Here is a 24,985-nt window from a genome sequence, read left to right as displayed (position 1 = left end):
TATTTGCGCTTTTATTATTTGTGCGCGTATATTTTTTGTGTTTGATTGCTGTCAAATTGAGATGGCAGAGGGCCCACGTTTGTAGCAGACGCCACGCTCTACGGGTGCCGCGCTGCCGGTTCTGCGCCGCCGTCGCCGCCGGTCTCCGCCACTCAGCGCATGTGCTCATGGAAGCAAGCTGTTGAGCGTTTTCCACGCGCCTCAACAGATGGCGCTACGCGATGTATAATTTGCGTTGCCCGGTTTGTCCCGAGCGAATGCGTTGCGCGGCGGCGAAGTCGGCGCTCCTGTTTATCTTACTCCGTGGTTCCTTCACAATTCACCTCAATGAGGTCGCATGTGGAGGAAAGTACACAGGTCCACCAACGCCCTTGAGGTGGAGTCGGCAAACGCAAGTCACTGTGCAGTAGCTGCAGAAACCACACATATCTGTCTTGTGCCAGAAGACAGCGATGCACCCAATTATTTTCAAGATGTTCGAAGCACGAAGTGATGTTAGCTGATTTCTGTACCTCATAGGCAAAGCTATCACCACTGCATTATTCTTAATCTCTATCGCCCTCTCACACCCTCCCCTTTCCAAAAGTGAGCCAACAATTCCTGCTTTTCATTTGTCTCTCACACAGTGACATACATGCAAGCATGCCCACACCAGCACAGTCTCAGATGGTATTTATACGTAACTTACAGCAATAATTTAAAAAAGCACTTTCTGTTAGCAGGAAAGGCAGACAAGCATGATAAACCAATCATTGAACAAATTGTAAATGTTTACGGGTAAAAACGCTTGAACCTATGAGAACTACAACACAACAAATTAAAAAAGAACAAGAAAAAAAAAAAAAGAACCCTCACCTGACACGAGGGATTCTGTAATTGTCATGAGGTCATTATAATCTGCGTATGCCATGTAGAACTCGCACGTGGTGAACTCAGGGTTGTGTGTTAGATCGATCCCCTCATTGCGGAATTGCCGGCCTATCTCATACACACGATCTAGACCACCAACAACCAGCATCTGAAGATTGGGAAACATGGAAATGTACTTAAGAAAACAAACATACTAGTAGTGTGCAAATACTCGATTCAATTCGAAAGAAACGTTTACTATTCGAAATATTTGCACCCCCAAAAATTGCTCTTGTCAGTCCTTTATAGTCAGCTTCGCCGCAGTACAAACGTGCTATACGGAGAAGCATAGTGAAGGGGGCACTGTCATAGGGCCACTGTCATGGGGCCACTGTCATGGGGCCACTGCTGGTGCTTATGGCCAATTGACAGTATCAGCTCAAGTACCCACACTGTGCGGCCTCTTCATGCATCTGGACAACACCAGCCACCTCTGTGTCGGCTACTAATCTGGCTAAGTGCCGAAAAACACAGTCTACAAGTTTGACCAAGTAGCAAGCTTGGCAATGTTCTTAGACGCTCACACTAAAGTGGTTAAGTACAACAGGCTACTCCAGGGTACAACTGGCTGTTCGTTTGCAACACGTGCCCTTCTCCTCCACTTCGTCTCTCTTCCTCGAGCACTCCCTGGGGCGCCCATTTGAGGGGAGCGTTCGCCGTCTCCGCTGACTTCTGTACTCCCAGGCAGCCGCACTGTAACCGGTATTTCGTTTCCCGCAACTGCACTATAAGCGATACATGTATACATAGAGTGCTATGGGAAAATTAACGGGAGTCTGAAAAGACCGCACTATATCCGGTCCTGCACTATAGGCGGTTACGTTATAAGTGGTCTCTACTGTATACACGTATCGCTTATAGTGCAGTTGCGGGAAACGAAATACCGGTTACAGTGCGGCTGCCTGGGAGTACGCAAGTCAGCGGAGACGGCGAACGCTCCCCTCAAACGGGCGCCCCAAGGAGTGCTCGAGGAAGAATGAGAGACGAAGTGGAGGAGAAGGGCACGTGGTGCGAACGAACAGCCAGTGAGGCTGAAACCAGAATCTTGAGTGTGAGTCGTGAAATATCACTGTGCACATAGCGAGCGAGGGCCACGAAACTGCCAAGGCCGGCCAACGCTCGCTTCACGATAACGGCAGTAAACGAAACTTCAGGGAGCGGGCGGTGCCGGCACGGCACGGGGAAGGGCGCACGAAGAGACCGTGGAATGTGAGGGAGGAGGGCGGCAGAGAAGCGGATTTCGCCTCGGCAACTCTGCCGCTTCGGTGGCTCCCCTCACCCTCCCTCGTACCTCCCTGACTTTCGACTGTCACCGTGTGCGCCCGCCGCCGTGCAGGCGCCACCGCTACAGCTGGCCCGGCACCAGCTCCCCGAAGTTTCGTTTTCTGCCGTTATCGGGAAGCAGGCGTTGGCCGGCCTGGGACAGCGCCACTGCTTCTCTCTGCGCCGTAGCCGCAGCGTGCAAGGTCAACACGTGACTTGAAAGTAGAGGAAGCATAAAGAAGAAAGAAGGGTTCACTGCCATTTTCGACGTGTGGCTACGGTAGCGTGGCTGTGGCGTCGGCACGTACACGCATGTTCCGGCGCAATGCAGAATTGGCGACCTTGCCATTTGAGAGAGGGTGAAATTTCCGCAGCGTTTTCTTTCTTTCTTTTTTTTTTTTCGAGCGCGACATTGAGAGGTCTCTCCTAAGCTTTTACTCTATGGCGGTGCCGGCGCAATGCCGGTCGGAGGCGCCGCCGCGTTATTTGGTTCGAATTAACGGGATTCGACTGTAAATTGAATGCAAACGTTCTAGCCGCATTCCTCGACTGTCGCATATGCGTGGCGGCTCGGTGCACATGTTTTGCATATGTGTGGGCCTTGAAAATTGTTGCTTTGGTTATAGTGCGGTACCGCTTATAGTGCGGATATTCGCGACTCCGGTGACTTACGTTATAAGCAGTCTACACTGTATATCAAATCCGAAGGGGATCACAAAAAAAGTTCGATATATAAAATAAAAATCTATAAAAAATTTTCAAGGGGATTTTACAGCAGTTCCATATACACAATAATTCGTTATAAATGGGTTTGATACATCCGGGTTTGACTGTGCAGTCATGGCTGATTTTTTAGACCTGCACAATTATTCAAACTTCCTCGTGGCACTACCGCATTCTCCAAAGAATGTATGTAAAGTAGAATCTTGTACATACATTTTGGAAAAAAAAAAAAAAAAAATTCGAGAGAAAGCCTACTAACCGGGAGAACATACGATCCGAAGTAACTGAAATACATGGACAGATTCAACTGCAGTTGACATCTGCATAATGCGAAGCGTCGCGCAAACCGCTGCACCATGAGGCACGAGCTTGTGCATCGAGCTCGTGGGGCTCCGGTGGCCGAGACGCGTTTTGTTGTTTTCCCTTGCATCGTGTTTTAAGACGGCGAAGGGAAACGGAAATGAAATCAAGCTGGTGGGCAGTGCCGGTTGCCGCTAGAGCGAAATGTGACGCTCACATCGTGCCGCCTGCAGCAGGGAATGGTGGCCCGTTTTTGTTGTCACTTGCTAAAAGCGTGCAGTATGCTTGCTTCCAATGGCACTACCCCCCACGCGCTGTAAAACAGATAGGTGAAGATGCTTATCGCAATAGGGTTGGTAGCGATGGCTGTGAATGCTGCGTGTGACAACCCGGGAGATTTGCTGGTACCAGAATAAGAAACTGAGTGCACGCCGGCATTTTCACATGAGATGGGTGGGCGAGTATTGCAGGGAAGCTTATGCGGTGGGTGGCTATTGTTCTTGATCACACGCACCTCACGTCTTGTTTTCTAGCGGCTGGTAAACATATCATACGATCGCAGGTTGGCGATGTACTGAACAATGTTGCTGAGAGAGCGTGTGTACTGTGAACGTACGAAGCGACAAAGATAAGCATAACTCAATTGGGTCATTTTTTTGTGATCTCGATCACGAAGGTTAGCACCGGGAAATCGTACATAATGAGATTGTATCAACGAGGCTCTGCTGCATAAAAAGCAACTGAAATTTTCGACACTGTACAGTAGACTGTGATTCGGATATGATCTGAGCATGTCATAAGCTAACATGGTGGTGAACAAAATTGCTGCTACTATTCAGGTAGCAGCAATTTGTACCTGTAATTGTACTTGTACCTTTATTTCCATTGGTGCAACCATTTCCCAGCTTTCAAAATACCGTAAAGATGCTAGTACTAAAGTTTTTTAATGACTCCACAGTCACAACTTTTGCCGCTGGATCCTGACAAAGTGGAGCTGATAACATGCCGAGCAGCAAGCCATTGCGGAAAGCTTGCCATCAGAATGTTCATACCAGTAGACTTCTTTGGCGATGTAGCTTAAAAGCAGAGATTGGGTACACGTGTGATCCACCAGCAACTACTGTGGTGAACGCTCTGAACCGATTCGTGGAACCCAGCCTAAATCGGCAGCGCCATGCAGTAAAGATCACGTGTGCATATCTGCACTTCGCAACGATGCACATCAGGCTGCGCGATGAGTGAGTGCGAAATGCCTTTGCAGCCGCGATAACTGTAGTATTTCGAGTAGATATTACTGTGATGACACATAAAGCCCAGACCACACATACGCTTGCAAACGCGCGCCCACGCATGCACAGACAGTGCGGCACGGCTCGTACGCGTCAAAACGCGGCGCGATCTCGGTGATCAGCTCCTCTCAGTTATCGAGCGCCTGAACTGCCTCGCGTCGGCGCGCCTGGCTACGCAGCGATGGCGCGGTACATTCAACTCTCAGTTAAGCAGAATTATACCATGCAAGAAAGTGCTTCTTCTTCACTTTTTGTGCTAATCTAACAGCTCCAAAAAGATAACAATTACGTTTATAGATATCGAAGCATTTTGAAGCACTGCCAACAACGAAATACGAAGTGGCGTCTGCCAAGGTGTAAACAAGTGAGGCCAGTGAGCGCGCGTATTTGTGGATGCAAACCGCCATTCCTCGCTAGGCGCGGCAACCGCAAGGCGCGTAGACGCGAGCTTACGCGCGTCCGCAAGCGTATGTGTGGTCTGGGCTTTACACAAAGCAAAATTAAGTAAGGCTTCAAATACTCAGCTTAATATTTAATACTTGCATAGTACTTCTGAAAGCAGAATAGAAGCACAATACAATATTTAATTTTAACAAAATACTTTGATGCAGAACAGAAGTATTCTGTTTGTACTATTCATAATCTGGTTATGTGCGAAGTAATATTTTATACCAATGTAAGTGGCAGGAAGGTCAATGAGCTACAGTTCTGCTGCTAGTAACTTTTTAGAAACCATTCAAATAATGTTCCTTTAAGGGGTCCTGAACCGCTCCTCGGGCTTGGTGAAAAAACATAGTCCGCAGATAGCATACTCTGCTGTGAACATCGCAGCCAAGTTTTGCAGTTGTGTGTAGCGTGTGGAGCTCGCAAACGGAAATGGTCGTTTCCAGTCGTTTCCTCTGCGACATGCCGCTGTCATAAGTGGTATATACTGTACTTCTTGTGGCAAAGTATTTCTGAAATAGCCTATTTTAACTTCAAATGCATTCCTCCACTTTGATAAAATGTGGTTCAGGGCCCCTTTAAAACTTTTATTCATGCCTTAGGAAACAGAAAATAGAGCCAGATTTGGCGAGTATGACAAATAGCAGATACAGTGACCCAATAAGTGTTTAGACAGCCATTCTTTTGCTAGTGTTTTGAACAGGTTAACTGACCATAGATGTGGCTGTACAGAATGACAATGATGAGAAGTGATATATACACAAGTAAAGTAGAATGCATGAGGAAAGGGGGGGGGGGGGGGGGGGGGAGAAGAAAGAAGAAAGCAGACATTACTACATCACAACACTATCACAACTGAAGGGCTTTGCTCTCCTCTCCAGAAAGCGCTCCCATGTCAACATCAACTAACCTTGAGATAGAGTTCTGGAGCCACACGCATGTACAGGTCCATGTTCAGCTCATTGTGGTGTGTAATAAAAGGCTTGGCCGTGGCACCCCCCGCAATCATGTTCATCATAGGTGTCTCAACCTGCAGAGGCAACATTTAGTCCATGAGTGCCAGGTATTGCAGCTCCACAGCAATACTTACGACAAGCATATTCAAGTCAGAACTCAAGCTGCCAGTGCTAACAAAATATAGACTAGGTCCCTTACTAGTGACTCAAACAGCTGATTCACTCTGAACAAGACAAAGGAATTGATATTAGACATGTATGCTTAGCAGTGACCTCTCTATACATGTTAACCACAAAAGTTCATGAAATGGAGGAAATACAGGTGCAATGTGCTCTTCTGTGAGCAAGCACCACACTGAACTCCAATTCCAGGGTGAACAGTCAAGTTCCAAGATCATCTTTTTCTTTTTTTCTACAGCACTTGTTTTTTGAAAACTTCCAATCAAATGTACTATCAGCCAAAAAAGTAAACGGGCCACGGATCCGGCGGCAGGAGCGGCTGCCTGACCACAAGGGGGCGCTGCTGTCTAGCTCCGCGTGCTTGGGTCGAGAGTGCCATGGGTGACGTTAAGCTTCTCCCTCACTCTCGTGCTGTGTCTTCTCATGCTTGATAACATGTCTAGTGCGTCGTCCAGTTGCTCTTCTGCTGGCGGGCGCGATAAAAGGGCCCATGCATAGCCGGTATTCAACATATGGCGCTGTCACGCAGTAGCTGATGACCTCAGGGAGGTGTTCAATGTACACGGCAAGCTTCACCGGTGCGCACAACATCTAAATTCGCTAACTCACTGCACGAAGATGGGAAGGCAAGATTTTGAGCGCATCTCTTGTCGTCAGCGCGTCCCCATCTGCTGGTTTTAAATTCCGTGTCCCTGTATTCTGGCTTCGTCTTGTCGTAGAGAAATGTGTAATTGCGTACAGTTTCCAGTAATCTAATTATTCGAATCTCCCTAAAGATGTAGCGAGTTCGCAAGGAGAAAGCCACGCAGCGGAAAAGCGGACGTCGTCGTCACCATGGAAGTCAAGCCGGGGGCAAGCCGACGTAGCTACGACCAGTATTCCTGCATCGCTGATTGGTCACGTCGGCTTTCGGCAGCCGGAGAATGTCGCGAAAATGGATTTTGGATCCATTCTCTGCACGGCAAGGAAACTTTGACAGGTGCGAGCACAACCGCCCGCGCACGTCAGCCTGAGAACGTCAAACGGTGCACGGCAAGCCGCCATGCCACTAACGTGAACGTGCCTTTATCCTGCAGGCGTGAAAGAGCGCGCGTCAGCCGGCGCTGTGGCACCTTGCGCAATGTTGCCTAAACTCGATTAGCAAGGGATGCAGGCGACAGACACTAGTATGAAAGGTAAAGTCAATATAGGCAAAAAAAAACAAAAAAAAACAGAGCAGGTCTTCGTTCTTTCACAATGCCAGGGTTTGATTTCCTACGGTCATTGGCTACTCCACGAAAGCGCCATGTGTTGAATACCGCTATGCACGGTCCCTTGCATCGTGACTGCCAGCAGCAGAGCAACCGGGCTACTCCACGACAGCGTCATGTGTTGAATACCAGCTATGCACGGTCCCTTTCATTGCGACTGCCAGCAGCAGAGCAACCGGACGACGCACTAGACATTTTATCAAGCGTGACAAGACACAGCGCAAGAGCGAGGGAGAAGCTTAATGTCACCCACGGCACTCTCGACCCAAGCGCGCGGAGCGAGACAGCAGCGCCCCGTTGTGGTCAGGCAGCCGCTCCATACCGCCAGATCCGTGGCCCGTTTACGTTTTTGGCCGATAGTACATGCTAGCCATCCTGTGCACAGGTGACACATATTTTTTGTAAAGGTAATAAACAGCCAAGTATGACAACTAGGAAATCCTACACATTACACACACACAATATGCCCCTGGTGATGCAGAGACAACAAAAAAGCACATTAACTCTATGAGACAGCCTCATACCAAAGTCTTGCAGACAAATGGCAAATTAAAAAGACAACAAAAGGTGTTAAGTCAAGCCAAACTGACTTCAGCAATGACTTCAGTCAAGCCCCATAATACTTCAAGCAATAGAGAGGTTGTTTTTACCAAGTAATTTGAGTTCAGGAGTTTGGTATTCTAATGACAGATGTGTGGCAATGCCATCTTCTAAACTAAAAAAAAAACTAAAAGTAACTTTGTATGACATATCAGGTAAGTATAACAATTACCTGGCAAGACTAGGAAAGTGGTGACTAACATAAAAAAAAAAAAATGCTCTGCACTGATTAGTAGCTGAAAATTCAATCTGGCTCTGCACTGATTAGTAGCTGAAAATTCAATCTGGCATGTTACATTGGCTTTTCGAATAGAAATAGGGCCCATATTCGTGAAATGACTACAAAACTTGCAGCATTACAAGACAGTGTCATCAGTGCTGCAATTTGGGCATAAAAGAAATTGAGAAACAGAAATTTGACATTTGCCCCACATTTTTTCTCTCCTAAGTTAAAATTCAGCCCAGAAACTTATCAGTTGGCCTGATTTACAGTGCTTTCCAGTGTGTGAGCAGGTACACTTCACTTGGGATTGTTCCAAAAGCACTCTCGTGCAATCCTGCACCAGCCTCAGAAGTGCCGTTGAGGCTGGCATAAGCCCTTGAGAGGGCACTTTTGGCTTAATTTCAAGCGCTACTATCTACTTGCCCACTGGAAAGCACCATTAGTGTCTACCTTTTCTTTGCCTTCATATGCAGCATTACTAGTTACCAATATATATACAATGTAGACCGCTTATAATGTAAGTCGCCGGAGTCGCGGATATCCGCAATATAACCAAAACAATGATTTTCTTGCGATAGCAATTAGATGGACACTCCAGGTGCATTTATGCTGTTCCCGTGAGGTTCTGTTTAAAGTCCAAGGGTGATAAAATCGTTGCAGCGCGGCGTATGCTGTATGTGCAAGTGAAAGCATGCAAGGGTGAGCCAGAGATTGCGGCCTAATCTCGCACACGCAAGGGAGGAAAGCGGTAACGAAACGCGCCGTCTTCCATCGCGTGCAAGGCTCTGGGGGGAGGGTAGGGGCGCATTCTACTCCGGGCAGCCGTGCGCGCCAGCCGGGGGCACATTCCGCCTTGCGCAATGTTTTCGCGGCTTAGTTCACGCTGATGTGAGACACAGCACGAAGGTCATTTCACTCGCTGCTGCTGCCACACTTCCTCACTATAGCGTATTGACAGCGGGTTTCCGCGCTCATCGAGTGAGATATGTTCCATGTTTGAATGTGCGCGCGTGACACCATGTTTGTTAATGCACAGAGAGCCGCGGCGGTGGACGCTCTTACGTGCGCTTCCACCATCACGTCATTCTGCCCGCTCTGTGCGAGGAATGCTGATACGTGGCCAGCGAGAAATGGGAACGGAGCTATTCACGCTCCAGCAATGTTGGAACGCTCCCGACACACCGATCGCGTCGTGTCGTTGGAGTATAGAGGCCAGTTGTTCGCCACCGTGACATTGCAGAGCTCGACGCGCACGTTACGTCGGAGTATATCTGCTGCTTGAGGGCACCGTTCATCGTCTTGGTTGACAGCCGAACTTCCAAGCAGCTGCACTGTAATCATTATTTCGTCTCCCGCAACTGCACTATAAGTGATATGCGTATACATAGAGTGCTATGGGAAAATTAACATGAGTTTGAAAAGACCATATCATATCCAGTCCTGCACTATATATAAGCGGTTACGTTATAAGTGGTCTATACTGTAGTACAATAGAACCCCGCTGATACGTTTTTCACGGGACTATAAAAAAAGTAAGAGCCGGGAAATGCAAAAGCCGAGAAACAAGAAAAATTTAGAAATGAGAGTAGAGGTGAACTGCACACAATTTTAATTCCTAAATTAAAAAAAAAAAAGTCGCAGCTTCGCCCGAAAGCCGAAGCATCGATGGCGATAGGAAATTAGTAGACAGCTATACAAAGTAAGGATAGTAGTTCTATCGTCCGTATAAACTTCTAAACATTCGCTTATTAGAGTGTTTTAGTTGAGCATTTTTACGGTCCGCTCCGCTCCGAGCTGCCCCGCTAAGCCACAGCGGAGCAGTGGGCGAGTTTCACGTTTTAGTTGTGCGTTTGGCTTAGCGGAGCGGACCTTTCGTAGTTGCAGCGCCCTCTGGCCAAGTTCAGCGCAGTGAAAAAAAATAAAAAGCCGTTTTGTCATTTTTACAAAGTAAGATGAATATATAGGTAACTTTTTGTTCATGAAGTAGCAGACGGCCGCTTGTAATGCGTTACCGGTCGATTTTATCGAGTGGAAAATGAAGCGTCGACTTGGTGAACACCACGTGATAGCCAGCGAGGTTGCATTCCAAATCCAATCCAATCCTTACTAACGCCAATGCACTGGCGACGTTTTTGTTAGCTGTGCTGTTCACTTTATTTCCTTAAATAACCAGTTGGAGGTGTATTACACAAGTTATTCGCGCTCGCACGACTAGTGTCTCGATGCAAGGTGCTTCGATGCATGCGCGAAAGGGGGCGCGTGCATCGACCACCCTCACTAGCGAAAGACGGCAGCAACACTCCGCGCTCCGCTTAGGCAGCTTGTAAGCGGATCGTGTTTCTCGTTCCGCTAGCCCGCTTGCGGCTAAGCGGAGAGTGCATTTGCATTCGCGCTTCCGCTCAGCAGCTAAGCGGAGAGTAAAAACGCTAAACTGAAACTGTCTATTAACTATATTAACTAGCATGGGGTCTTCACGCACATGCAAACCGCACATGCAAACATGAACACATCTCGCTCGATGAGCGCGGACACTCGCTATCAAAACGCTGGCGTAAGGAAGCACCGCAGCAGCAGCGGCGAAGTGACCTTCGTGCTGTTGTCTATCGCTTCAATGCAAACTAAGCGCCAAGAACACACAGCACACAAAGCTACGAGCCACCGACACACCTACACTGCCTAAACTCTGCTTCCAACGCAGATCGCTTTCAAGATAGGCCCGCGCGAACGTGTGCGGTCGCGCAGTACGCAGTTGATGCCAGTGTAAAACGTTGCGCGGGCGCGTACTTTTTCCACGTTGCAGATCGCTTTCAAGATATGGTGCCCACGCGGCGTACCAACGGGGTTCTACTGTGTGTATATATATATATATAGGTATATACATATATATATAGGTATATATGCACACACAGGTGCAGGTCTCTTAATCAATGCCACACACATAACAAGTGCACAATAAACTTTTTAAACAATCAGAGCATTCAAAACGAACTATTAACTCACCTCAAGAAAGCCCATGCTGTCAAAAAACTTGCGTATGTAGTTGACCACTTTGGAACGTGTGATGAATTTTTGCCGAGTGCTCTCATTAAGAATGAGGTCCAGATATCGTTGCCGAAATCGGGTTTCCTGCATTTACCCCAGCAAGAAGGAAAGAGCCATCTAACAACAACACCAACAACAACAACAATCTTGTGTGAATCAGGTGCTATAGTTTATGGGAAGACAAACTTTGCCAACAATACAAGCCACAACTGTCTTAGCATCCCAGGTTGGAAACAACCATGCATCATTAACAGATAGCAAATGGTCCAGAGTGTGTTCGTGCCTTCCGGGTCAAAATTGTCTGTGGTGCGTGGCTCATGGACACTGCAAATCTCAAGAACGAAAGCATTCCTATAAAGTTCAAGACCAAATGATGGGAAAATATGCAGGTCACTACAATTTCACAAGGACAACTTTAATAACAAGAAATGGCATAAGCTTGTGGCAAAGGATGTTATGATGGTGAGGCAGCTATATTTTACTAAAGGGGCATTAAAATGAATTTCAATTTTGGATGTATGTTGTAGACTATGTCCTAAACCTTATTCCCACCTCATGGTGACCATGTTGAACCACTTGAACTTGCTGTCCCAGCAACAGCTCCCACGGTAGGCCCACGACATTGTGCAAACCAAGGAAGCCCTTGACTAAGGGCCCCATCCACTTATTCTCTTTTCTTTACTATATTTTTGCAATAGTTTTCCTCCTGCTTCTCCTTATTCAAGTGTGATGGCTTTCGAGAATAAACATAACAGACCACACCGTGAACATAGCAGACTGACCTCACGTGGCGGCAGTGGTAAATTGGTTATGTCGTGCTCATGTATCTACTAGAATGTTCGTGCAACTGATGGCCAAATTTCTGGTGAAACCTTATTTAAGCATATTCATGCACAACATGATAGCCAATGAGATGGTTATGAAGGCATGTAGAATTACTTTCATTATTATATCACAAATGCAGTTTCCAACCGCATGTACAACTGCAATTAAAGTGTAATGCAGGCTTTAAGTGGCATGGAGCCACACAGTGGTTACCATTATTTAAATGATCCATACAGTGGAAGCTCGTTGATACGATTCTGAATACTAATAAGTTTTTCGGGATGATAGGTTTCTTTTTTCTTTTCCTGCTAATACGATTTAGTTGGATAAAACGTTGGATGATACGATTTTCAGATGATACGCTCTATTTTCCGGTTCCCGTGAAGATCTTATCGAGATTCCACTGTATACATAATACACTGTGCATAGCCATTTGATTGGTTCATTGTGACGTTTATCACGAGTCTGTGAATAACCACATCGGTGAAAAGAGGGAGATGCAAGGGGATTCCAAGGCACTTGGGCAAGTCTGATGGGGTTCCCCAAGACCAGAAAGTTTGGCAGCTCCTGTTCCACTCAGGAGACTTCACTCACCCAACGCACCATGTACCAAGTGCTTCGTGTGCAGGCGTCCCCTTGCCCACCTTTGGGCGAAGCTAACTAAGCCAAGCCAAACCAAAGGCATCATATGGCTCCAGAAGCCATTAGTGTAATGTAAATATATTAGTAGTAGTAGTATTAGCATCTTGCTCCTGACTGGCTTTTATTGTTACCCCTTTGTATGTATGTAATTATGTATTAAATGAATGTATGTAAACGTATGTAACTTACCATATGTAATTCATATGGTAAGTGGTGACCAAGAAATTATCAGACATGTACCGAGTGCACGAGCGATTTGAGGACATAATGACAACTTCAAAAATAGTAACAATATTTCAGCCAAAAATCTAAATAATTGTTCCACATTTTTACATTGTTAGTTTTACTGCTTTTTTCAAGAGCTGTTGAATAAAACTGTCTATCACCTCAATTATTGACTGAATTCGACTTCAATAATGGCTGCATACTCAGATTAGATAGTGCATGTAGATGTTGGGCAGTGCTTCTGCAGCACCTGCTAGTGCATTAGTGCATGGTTGTTGAACAAAGGGCTGGTGAAGTATTATGAAGACTCAAGCAGTGTCCTGTGATGGGATTGCCAGAACATTCCCAAGCTTCTTTGCCTGTGCTGCTGGACTTATGATTGTGTCTAAGTATGATATGCTTGCTAAGACCACTCAGTTGAGTGTCACTGATGTGTTATTAATCAGAGACACCTCTCTTTGGAGCCAAAAATCGGCCCAAAAATGTTTTTGCATTTCTTTGCTCTAAGTTTATTTGCTCCAACTATGCTCCAAGTTGGGGTAGAGCATTTATTCTTGCTTGATGTATCACCCTTGGTCAATTTGTGCCACAATTATCATGAACATGTTTTGAAACGCTTTTTCTCGTTTTCTTTAACAGCATATCTGATGGTGTCAGAGTTTTAGAGTGGCAATATTCTCTGGCATTACTTATCCTATTGCAATAATTCTTTTGACAGAAAGGTAGACATTTCGAGAATGAAGTGGGCCTAACATATGATCAAATAGTATTACAGAAATATTCATAGATTATTAATTTGTCCTGGGTGTTATACTATGGATTTATTATTTTAAAAAGTTTGACAAGCTATTACTTTGACCCAATTCAGTCAAGAACATTCATTCTCAAAGCACTTCAAACTCTGATCATTCAACATTATTTTGATATGCCAGTTTTCTTCACAAGAACCAGCATTTTAGAGAGACCTCACCTCAAAAAACATAAATATTCTAATATTTTAAAAACTACCTGTTGCACAAGAAAATCAATTGCATATTTGAAATCAGCATAAGTGATACAAGCTTGATCAACATGTGCCCATAAATAAAAACTTAAATTTTTAAGTGGAGTGTGACCCCTTAAAGGCAACTGTCAATTTGTAGCACAGTTTATATTTTTTTCCCTCAACTTCTATGCACAAAAATTATAAGTGTTGATATATTTTTAGGTTTGGTATGTACATGCACACTTTCACTTATTTTATAATTAATAGATTTAAAGGTTCCGATTAATAAAGTTAAATATTTTGATTCATGCACAGCCCTACATTTTACCCCTTTTCTGACCAGCAAAGCAGAGTATGGCAAGCAAGTCAACAAAACTGGGGCTCGGATGAATAAGAGTTGTTCTTGATAAGAAATGTACAAACTGCTCCAGCAGTTTGCACTATAAATGTGTTGCTGCTACGAAGGAGAAGCATTTTCACTAAAGGCTCAAATATTTTCTGAGCAGCCATGGAAGCTGTAATGCACACTTCCGCCCACAAATGAAATTGTGCGAGATGGGTCACATTTGTTTCGCTGTATCATAAACACTTACAGCAAAAAGAAAAATACTATTACTACATGAATTACAAAGTATGCCTTAGTTTCATTGGGATAATTTTGAAATAAATTTTGTACAATTTCCTTAAAATTTGATTCAGAGTCAAACATGGGTACATATGGTGCCCATTTTGTACATGGAAGAAAACGGCTAGAAGGATAAACTTTGGCATAATTAAGACAATAATTTGCTCAAGGTGTGCAAAAAATTTCGGCCCTCTGGGTTTGTCATTTAATATAAAAGAAAGGGTGGAAATGTGAGCCAAACAGAAGCTTGTGCTATGTTTGTAATGTTTTCATTCTACAGCTGAAGCTCCCACAAGATTATACTTATTCTGGCAAGGAGAACTTTCGGTTACTATCATTCACAGAAAATATATTGGTTACAGCGTGAAAACTATTCCTGTAATAACTTGGGATAGTGCCAATAATGCTTAGTTCGTGGATGGTGGCCTGAGGCATAAGAAATATTGGGGATTTTTTTTTTCCAGGTAAAATAATTTTTTTGTTCAGAAAGTAAGCTTGGATTCACTTTTTCTGCCATAAAAGCTATATTATGTATTATATATATATATATATATATATATATATATATTTTTTTTTTCATATAATTTAGAAATGTCAACTGGACATGGTTGGCTGATCTTAACTGAAAACAGTCTACTGGGACAACTGTGGGTCAGGCTCAATAGTTCAAATGTGAAATGTCAAGCAAGCCTACCTTGTCCTTGAGCCCAAAGTGTAGGTGGGGCAGCATGTGTAAGCAAGGAGCAAGAAGTACCATCTCCACTGGTACAATACTCAGTTCACCTTTCTTTGTCTTACCTGAACAGGTAAAAAAAAAAGCATATCTTATGCTTGTCCAGCACGAATAAATATAGCACAGATACATAAGCTCTCACAAACATACATTTAAAATACCGTATAGACTCGTGTAAGGGCCACACCCTCAGGTTCGCAGCCCAAAAATTGGGTAAAAAATTTGAACGGAGAAGCAAATCGCGTTGGGTGCCCCGATGCAGCGCGCAGCATTGGCAAATTTTTGCACACTACGTATTTACGTGCGCTGCCATTAGATGACGAGAGCTGCGCATTGACCTGTGATGCAATGGTACATCCTGGATGTGCACAATTTTGACCAAAAGGTTCAGTCCCGTGTAAGGGCTGCACCTCGTCAAAATTGAGAAGTGTGGCCCTTACACGAGTTTATACGGCACAGTCAACGTCTGAGTTAACGGACTTCCTAGGGGCTGCAAAAACGTACGAATTATCGATCACATACGTTTTACTGCCTCCAAGGGCTCAAATTGCCACATGCACATCCAAAAGAGCTCCGAAGGCCTGCCAGTAAACGGCAGGTGCATGTGTGCATAATTAACGAATACTATATATCTCAGCAACCTTCGGTTTGCAGATCACATTGTCCTGTTCAGCAACAACGGGGACGAATTACAACAAATGATTGAAGACCTTAACTGAGAAAGTATAAGGGTGAGTTTGAAGATTAATATGCAGAAGACAAAGATAAAGTTCAATAACCTGGCAAGGGATCAAGAATTAAGGATAGCCAGTCAGCCTCTAGAGTCTGTAAAGCAGTACATTTATCTAGATCAATTACTCACAGGGGACCCTAATCATCAGAAGGAAATTTAAGAAGAATAAAATCGAGTTGGAGTGCATACGGCAGGCATTGCTAAATCCTGACTGGGAGCTTACCACTGTTGTTGAAAAGAAAAGTACAATCATTGCATACTACCGGTGCTAATATATGGGGCAGAAACTTGAAGGTTAACAAAGAAGCTCGAGAGCAAGTTAAGGATAGCACAAAGAGCAATGGAACGAGAAATGTTAGGCGTAACGTTAAGAGACAGCAAGAGAGCAGTGTGGATCAGAGAGCGAACAGGGATAGCCAATATTTTAATTGACATTAAGAGAAAAAAATGGAGCTGGGCAGGCAATGTAATGCGTAGGGTAGATAACCGATGGACTATTAGAGTTACAGAATGGGTGCCAAGAGAAGGAAAGCGCAGTCGAGGACGTCAGAAAACTAGGTGGGGTGATGAAATTAGGAAATTTGCAGGTAGAAATGAGAATCAGCTAGCGCAAGACAGGGGTAACTGGAGATCTCAGGGAGAGGCCTTTGTCCTGCAGTGGACATAAATATAGGCTGATGATGATGGCATAATGTGTCCCGTGACAGTGGCCCCTTTCCACTTTTGGTATGCTTCACCAAAATACATTGCGTATGCTTGACCACGTAACACTGCTGTATTGCGGAGAAGCTGACTTTTAAAAACTGGCATTATGCAACGTGTTTGCTGTGCTTTCCGTACTTCAAACACAACGGCGAGGATTACAAATGCGGAATCGGTGCCATTGCTGACAGTGGCGAACACTGAACACTGAACAGCAGGAAGCCTTGTAGAGAACCTCAAAGCAGCTAGGCCTAGCGTTGCTCCAGTGGCTACGGCTGCCAGTGGATCAGTGTGCCAGAGCGCTGGTGGCTTTGATTTATGCCGTTTTAGACCTGCGGTTATGCCAAACAGTCCGGAAAATTTTACGGCAAATGGTTTCAGTGTCCAAGATTTCAGACGTCATTATACATTGGCCCTATTGCGTATGTGGCAGCGCTGTAAAGGTGTTCAAGTTATCAGACATGTCTGAAGTGGGTCATTGACGAGGCTCAACATTTATTCCTGGTGTGCTTCTGTGTGTCACAATCTGCCTTAATGCATTGGAACAGTTATCCAATTTTTACAGTTCAGCAGACTACCAACTGTGAAAAGCAAGCAAATGCCAAGTGGCAATGGAAAGCAGCATTAGCAAAAATATCTCCTTTTGAAAGTGAACTGAAGTTACACTTTTTTTTCACCTCACACACACTTGCAACAAGCACTATACAAAGCTGTACTACATCCAGCTGAACAAAGTGGGGGCAGTGTGTGTATCACGATACATTTTGGCCTGGAAGTGTATTTTGAGTGTGGGGGCAGAAGCCCAGTAGCTCATTTCACTTACACAAACCTTTCTTGTTATTATGAAAGCAATGCGTAATTATACTATATTAGAGAGGGGTCAGTACTGGGGGAGGCGGTGCCCCCTGCAATGAAACCTGTGGGTGTGCCCCCCCCCGATTCCGGAGCTACTGCTTAAGCATACATGTATTCACTGGCATCTCTAGCTGTGCCTAGTTATTACGGAAGTTTTCGTTTATGGCCTGAATGCAGTGGCATAACCTGCCCTTTGTTGGCACACTACACTTATAGAAGAGGCAGGCTACATGCTAGTTGCTTGACTAGCAATTACAACAGCTAATCTTACCTGGGTGGCCAACACAACCAAGGATGTCACCTCTCCTGAGTTTGGCATTGACTTTGGCAAATGCTTCTTCTGAACTATAATACCTATCAAGAAAGTAAAAAAATAACCTATCTTGTAGCATGCACACTGGCAAACATAGATACATAAAACAATGTTAAGCATTGACCAGTTGGTGCCTGAGCAGAGCAAAGTTGACACAACAAAGGTGAGGCATACACAACATAAAGGACATCACAGTATGAATGCTGGATCTGCAAATGACGTTTACTGTTGACACAGGCTGTGAAGCAAGTAACTAAATGACATGAAGAATGTATAAAGTGTGCGGTAATTGAAGCCTGCCAAAAATAGATGTATTGGCTTCTATTAGCATGCTGCTTTCAACCCATAACATTTTATAGATTGATATTACTACGTATATTACTAGCCTGTAATGACATTAAAACAAGTCTTAAGTCCAGGTTTGTTTGGTGTCCTCTCCCATCTTGTGTATTATGTGTCTTTACTAGTTTGCGTGTGCTTTATAAGAAGTCAACACAAATGCATACAATGTGTGGCATGAATGTCTGAAATACCCAGAAAGCAGCTTGAAAAACCAACATGCTCCAAATGTCCCTGTAATTGCAATTTTTAATCAGCTAAACATAACTCTGCCTGAACAACAACATGCACAGTTTAACTAGCATTGTTTTTTTCTCTGATGTGATGTGTATTTGCTACAGTTACTACCCATACGGAAGTGTCAATATTTATTTCCATGACAAATGCATAAATGATGCTCTGTTTATAGAAACAGAGAGTGGGATGATTAGCATAGAATTGAGCAAGTCCTCATGCTGATATCTGAGTGAACAAAATATTATTGATATTATTGTACACAATAGTATATACAGCGCTCAAGGAATGAACACATCAATTTAGGGCTAAATAATGTGCATACGGAAGTCTCAGAATGACGACTACAGATTCTAAATGAACATGTCCTTAGCAGCATGATGTGCAAATACACTGCTTCAATGCTAATCGCATTACCTTAGACAGTCATCGTGAGATGGGCTCTCCCGAAATTAAGATAAAAGAGTGTGTCATTTTGATTGTCACCACTAATAATATACCTCTTCACAACCGCTTCTAATTCCAGTAGAATTCTTTTCATGCAGGCCTTCCGGTGCCTTAAACCTCACCGACTAAACATAAAACAAGAGTTACAGCAGCCAGCAAGAGACAAATTCCTTGAGTAGCGAAAACATTTTGTGCAAGAACTGCGAAACACATGGAGTCTACACAAACATTGGATGCCCGCCACAGTGATGAGGCCTCAATATACCTTTAATTAGTAACCACAATAACATATTTACAATGAAAGTTATCTATTACTATAAAGTAACTGAGGCATCTCTTCAATTTAGTCATAAAGAGGTTGAACTGTGCTCCGTTCTTTAGCATGCGGTGAAGTGTTTTGTATTAAAGCCAAAATTTTTGTTACAGGATACCCAATACTATTAACACCTGCTATGCATTCAACACACAATTTCAAGCTCGAGTTGTGGTGCTTAGTTGGAAGATTCTGCTGAAACTGCTCTGTTGTATGAGCATGGGAGGAGTCTGCCAACTCTCCACCAATGTGCATGCAGCTCAAGCTGTTCCCTGTATTGAAATGGCACAAGTGAACACACAGAATTGACTGGTACGCCCTGGTGTTCTCAGCTTCTTCGAGCAGCGTATACGTGCTAATGTCTTATCTTTCAACAATGCCCTACACTACCTTCCATAAAATGCTTAAAAATGCCGTGGGTCTCACCAGGCATATTTGTTTCCAATACAATCACATTCCCTAGGCTAGACTCTGCACACCCTACTGATAAGACGCATACACATAGGCACAAATAAGATCACAGAACCATGAAAAAGACTTCCCAAAAAACCTAATCCACAGACAATAACATGATGAACTGGATTTTTTTGGCAAAGCAGCCTGTTGGCCATAGTGCCCCAGACAGATGTACAGACAATAACAGTTGGTTTCTGTATTGATCAGGATTCACTTCTGTTAGCAAAGTAATTCAAGGCCACTGTCTTAACCTAACATTTTCTTGCCTTTCATATGATGTGTCACTACACATATCTCCATTGCAACAATGGGCCACTGCTGCCATTAAGATAATTCTACTGCCATTGCAGCATTTCTGTCTGCCAACAAGTTCTCTTATCCCACTTAGCTCCACTATGTACTCGTACGTATTTTAGCCAAGTGGTATATGCCGAAAGTAATGTGCCTAAAAATGTTCAACAAAGAACATTGCCACATATTCATTGCCTCAACCTCAAGACAACACAAGGCACAAGAGAGAAAAGGGATAAGAGGGGCTCACGAAGCATTGGCCATGACTTGGATCTTCGTGCCCTCGCCACGCAGGTCGTAGAATATGAGCTTGGTGCCAGATTGGCGCTTTGCGTGCACCCGGCCTGCCACTGAGAGCCGCTCCTCTGTCAGCACCTGACCTGCCTGCAGGCCACTGTAGCGCTCAACAAACTCGACCAGGGAGATGGACACACTAAACTTGTGAGGGTATGGATCTTCACCAGCCTCGCGCAACTGCGCCACCATTGCTGACCGGATTCGGAAGAACTCCTGCACAAGAAGTCCAAGCAAATTACACTACATTTCCCACACAGCAGGCAACACTGTGAAAGCAAGGCAAGTAGTCTGTCTACATGTCGTGCACCCAGGCAGTCTTGACAGTCTGGTACTTGTTTTGGTTTGCGCTCACTAGGCTCGTATCACAAGCATGCTGCAAACTTGGGCAGCCGAACTTTCCCCATCACAACAGGCTGTCAACAGTGATGAGCTGGTGAGCTAAACTGAAGGGCACACTGCCACTGCCCACCGCCTAGAAAGTCATGAAATCCATGAAAAGTTAGATGCCTCAAACAGGTCAACGCAAAGATCACAGACTGCAATGAAATCCCAAATCCAAAAGTCTCTTAACTCTGAGAGCATGTGTGATATAAAGACACACCCCTGCTTAATGAGAACTGCCTTCCACACAGTAGTAGTATTAATGAGTTGGTGCATAAAGTTGTGCTGTTCTGCTTTAACTACCCTGATTTCCTTTCAGGTCAGTACTGACAGCGTAAATGGATATTTATATATTTAGAATATTGGCGGTCATATTGTGTGCAAGACAACATGAGTTGCATGGCTGTCACTACTAGTTTATTCTTGGACTATGTGAAGTAGTGCCAAGTAAACAAGAAGACAACTTCCAACAATTCAGACTTTTCCTTAATTAAGAATACTATGCTTATTGTAAATTTAACCTTCAGCTTTAATTACACAGTTAAAGAAACACTTTAATTCTCCCATGCTTTCTTTGGTTCCTTCGTCTGTAAGCTTCTTATGGTTCTTACTAAAGATAGAGCCCCTTGATTCCCTCTTCTCACTCATTGCATGTCGACAGTCTCGACTCATACAGCCTTGATGCCTTGAAGTAGCAAACCAGTTTTTATCAGCCTGCTCCCGAGATCACATTACTATGCGACACCTTAAAGATCCCTCTAGATCCATCAGTGACCATATGGCATTTCTCCCCCCCATATCGCTCTGGAATCTTAGATTCCATCAATCAATCAGACATATTTGACTGGCTTATGCATACTGCTCAATATGATGAGCACAATATACGGGTGTTTTTTTAGCGGCACTAAATTTTTAAGATTATAGCAACATACATAACGGTGATGTTATTGTTACCATTCGAGTTACTACATTGGCAGCCTGTGATATGAATAGTTATGTGCATAATTAACAAAGCTGAATTCATTAACTTTTAAATAGTTGAATTTTGGTGGCTAGAGCAAAATGAGCAATTTGGAGCCCGTCCTTGACATTATCTAGCCGAGCGATAAAATTTCCATTAAACAAGCTCTTGTGAGAGCTATGTTAACAAATATTTCATATCTAAAGGCTTGCTGAAAGGAAAAATGACTAACAAAAAGAGTACATATGACATTGATCTCTACCCTTGCACCCTTCACAACTGCAGCAGAGTTGCTAGGTGACCAGTGTTATATTACTCCAAGGGGGGCTTGCAGTGTGCCACACATGCTTCAGAGCTTCTAGAGACTCTGGGAGAGAATGGGAATGCATGTTTTTCCTCAATGGGTTATCTTTGCGATGGTGCAAACACACTATACCTTCACATTCAAAGTTTTGTTCCTGATTAAAGTGCCATTATCATAATAATGAATCCCCTTTCACTGGACGTCTGAACCAATGACACTGAAGCATATTGCTAAGAGACACAATCCACGGGCATTCCTAGGATATAGCTCTCTTAATCAAGGCTAAAAGTGAAAAAAAGTTTTGGCTTTTCGAGCAGTTCACTGATGCAAAAAGCCTGCCCCTCACATGTTGCAAATTCTAATGAAAATAGGAAAGCAGCAGGATGCTTGTCATCCCTTGCAGCTTTCCTGCTTGCCTATATCTTTACACATTCCAGTTCTATTAGTGCACTTTATTTTCTTCCCTATCTGGCTTCTCTTATTTAGACCACGTCAACATTTAGGCCCTTGAGACCACTGAAATGCGTTTGTTTCATTCTACCAGTAAAAAGTAATCTGCATGACAATGCGCTAAAGTACAGAATTATGGCTTAAGTAACCGAACAAACATTTTCAAAAACTCCTCCTCTTCCTAGTACACAGCCTAAGGCACTCACATTGGGATCCATCGTCTCCTCATCTTTATCATCAGATGCAACATTGTTGGCAGTTGAGGCAGCAGCTTTCAGGGCCTCAGCCTTCTCTGCTTTCTCCTTTGCCTTCTGCTCTGCCTTTAGCCTTCGCTTCAGCTCACTGCACACAAAAAAAGCTGCCATGTATCAACTTTAAAAATGCATTCGACAACAAAGCAAGAAGCCATACATAAAGAAGCTACAACCAAACCAAAGGCCAATAAGAAGCAAAGCGTGACATTGCAGAATGATGTAAGCTTGGTTTCACAACTGGCACAGTCAAACACCAGCAAATATTATTATTCTGCCATTCACAGAGATTAGCATTTCACTGCACAGGCGTTAGCTTGTCATCCCTTCAGAAGCAAAAATTAACACAGAATAGAATGTGCACTCTGCCCTAACAAGCAGATGAAAAATGCACCACAATTTTACCAACACATAGCTTCACAAACCACACCTATACAGTTGCGTGCCTCTACAACTAAATGACCAGTATAACGAAGGAATAATTCTGTTCTGGTTCTATTGTGAGCAGTGCGATGTGCTACCTTTAGAACAAAGTGACCTGTATAACGCATGATTTTGGAGGCCCCACGCGCTTCGTTATTAAGGCATTAGACTGTATGTGCATTTTAAGTTGACTGCTGCTGGATTTATGAAGCTGAAATGAGTTACCACACTATTTCAGGAAGCCACAGCACCATGCATAGTATCTGCATCTAGGTCTACCATAAGGCTTCGTTGCAGTAGTAACCAAATTTAGGAAAAATAAAGAGGTATAAAACAAATTCTAAGTTTACAAACATGTGCAATGTCTTCTTTAACGACACCTCATATATATGTACTCTGTCAGAACGTGAATATCATACAAATGCAGAGCAGCAACATTACAATGCCAGATGAGTAAAAGCAATGTCACAGCAAGGCATGAAAAAGTGCATGCCATATGGATCTTACCAGATTAAAAAAAAATGAATGGTGACACATTGGCACAACACTGTTTTTACTATTCCTGTCTCCAGCTGTTAATCACAGAGAGCATCATTAGCAATCTACAGGGAACATAAACAAATGTCCCATTACTATAAAATATCACTAATAAATAAATGCAGCGCAGTCCTTAAACCTCAATGACAAAATTTCGGATGGAGACCACTAAGTGTAACCTAACGCACTGCATGCAAGCATGTAGAAATGTTTTCTGTGAGCCTGGATGACACCATTAAGCTCCTTTAGACAGGAGCAGATGAGCCATCAGGTGTATATATAAAAAACGCTGCACTTCATGACATACTGTCATATTGGAGACCACTGCTCCAGAGCTGCCTCCATAACAAGAAAAAAGACAGCATAAAAACAATCAGCAACGGCCACTATTAATATAGCAAAATTAGAGAAAAAAAAAGTGAATTCCAAAAGCAGGTCAATGCTAAGAATGCAGCGCTTTCTACTTTTCTAACTGGACAGCAAAGGAAAATGTGTGTGCAACATTTCTAATCTAGCCTCTATACCTCCTATGTTTAAAGTAGAGGGTGCGAGCCAGTCACCAACCTCGCACGGGCAGAAGCCGCCAATGTCCTGGGTTTACATATGTGACATGTGCTAGCAGAAGGAACCATTGGCAGTACCAAGGAACTGTGCCGTCCTAGTGTCTGGCAAAGTGCTCTCAAGGCCATCGTCACCTGGGGGGCATGCCACAACAGAACAAAAGGCTGGCTACAACTACGCCCCTACAGCAGAATTGATGATCCTTGCACCTTGGTGAACACATGATAACAGCACACAAGGCCAGTTACCCAAGGTATGAGCATACAGCCTGAATTTTTGGGTGGTGCACTGTACATTGTAGCTGTTCCTGCATGATACTAGTTTATGAGGGATAAAGTGTTAGCTACATGAAAGTAGCATGAAGTTACAAAAGAAACTGATAGGAGTTCCTTTCCAGCCTTTGCAGCTGAACTTGTTCTAGCACAGGGATTGAACCCGGGACCAACACCATTCTGGGTTGGCCACTATCATCTGAGCTAACCAGGAGGCTAGCAGGTGGCAGCATGAGGCCCAATTAATAACTCGAGGAGCAGGAACACTGTCTACAGCAGATCAGTTCTGCGGAAATCTACAAGCTTCATACCCAGATCTCCCATATCTCAGTATTGAGCACTCATGAAAGCAAGGTGCAATGTCTTCACAGTTGGAAATGTTCATGATCAGGTTATGAACACAATATATATCATTAGATGCAGTGGCGTCACTAGTGGGGGGGGGGGGGGGGGGGTCCACCCCAGGTGCAGCACTCAGAGGGGTGCAGCTGGGCAGCGAAAAGGGGGGGAGGGGGTGAAATGGCAATGAATTATTCGCCAAGCAGCAAAATGGCACAGGGCACCTTTCGTTGAGTGGAACCTATATGTTGACCACAGAAAAGAAAAAAAAAAAAGGGAAATTTGTAGGAGGGTGCCCTTATCAAAGCTTAA

At 44.1% G+C, this 24,985-nt stretch overlaps 1 protein-coding gene across 2 annotated transcripts in view; it reads right to left on the bottom strand.

Moving 5' to 3' along the window:
• The window catches only part of LOC119435569 (lysine--tRNA ligase-like), a 65,074-nt gene that overhangs the window by 32,726 nt on the left and 7,363 nt on the right, over positions 1-24,985 (bottom strand). The window contains exons 2-9 of one of the 2 annotated variants that reach the window (XM_049672719.1): positions 24,066-24,196; positions 22,497-22,632; positions 20,148-20,407; positions 17,776-17,858; positions 15,176-15,279; positions 11,138-11,263; positions 5,839-5,958; positions 856-1,018 (exon numbers count right to left, since the gene is read on the bottom strand). In XM_049672719.1, the coding sequence (XP_049528676.1) occupies positions 856-1,018; positions 5,839-5,958; positions 11,138-11,263; positions 15,176-15,279; positions 17,776-17,858; positions 20,148-20,407; positions 22,497-22,632; positions 24,066-24,190 (1,117 nt within the window). In that variant the 5' untranslated portion in view covers positions 24,191-24,196. The remainder of the gene's footprint in view (positions 1-855; positions 1,019-5,838; positions 5,959-11,137; positions 11,264-15,175; positions 15,280-17,775; positions 17,859-20,147; positions 20,408-22,496; positions 22,633-24,065; positions 24,197-24,985) is intronic. The other variant, XM_049672724.1, reaches the window with a different exon arrangement.

Source organism: Dermacentor silvarum, chromosome 1 (assembly GCF_013339745.2).
Source record: "Dermacentor silvarum isolate Dsil-2018 chromosome 1, BIME_Dsil_1.4, whole genome shotgun sequence".
Taxonomy (NCBI): Eukaryota; Metazoa; Arthropoda; class Arachnida; order Ixodida; family Ixodidae; genus Dermacentor; species Dermacentor silvarum.
Note: the sequence above shows the minus strand (reverse complement) of the source record. Positions and strands in the feature narration are given on the sequence as shown.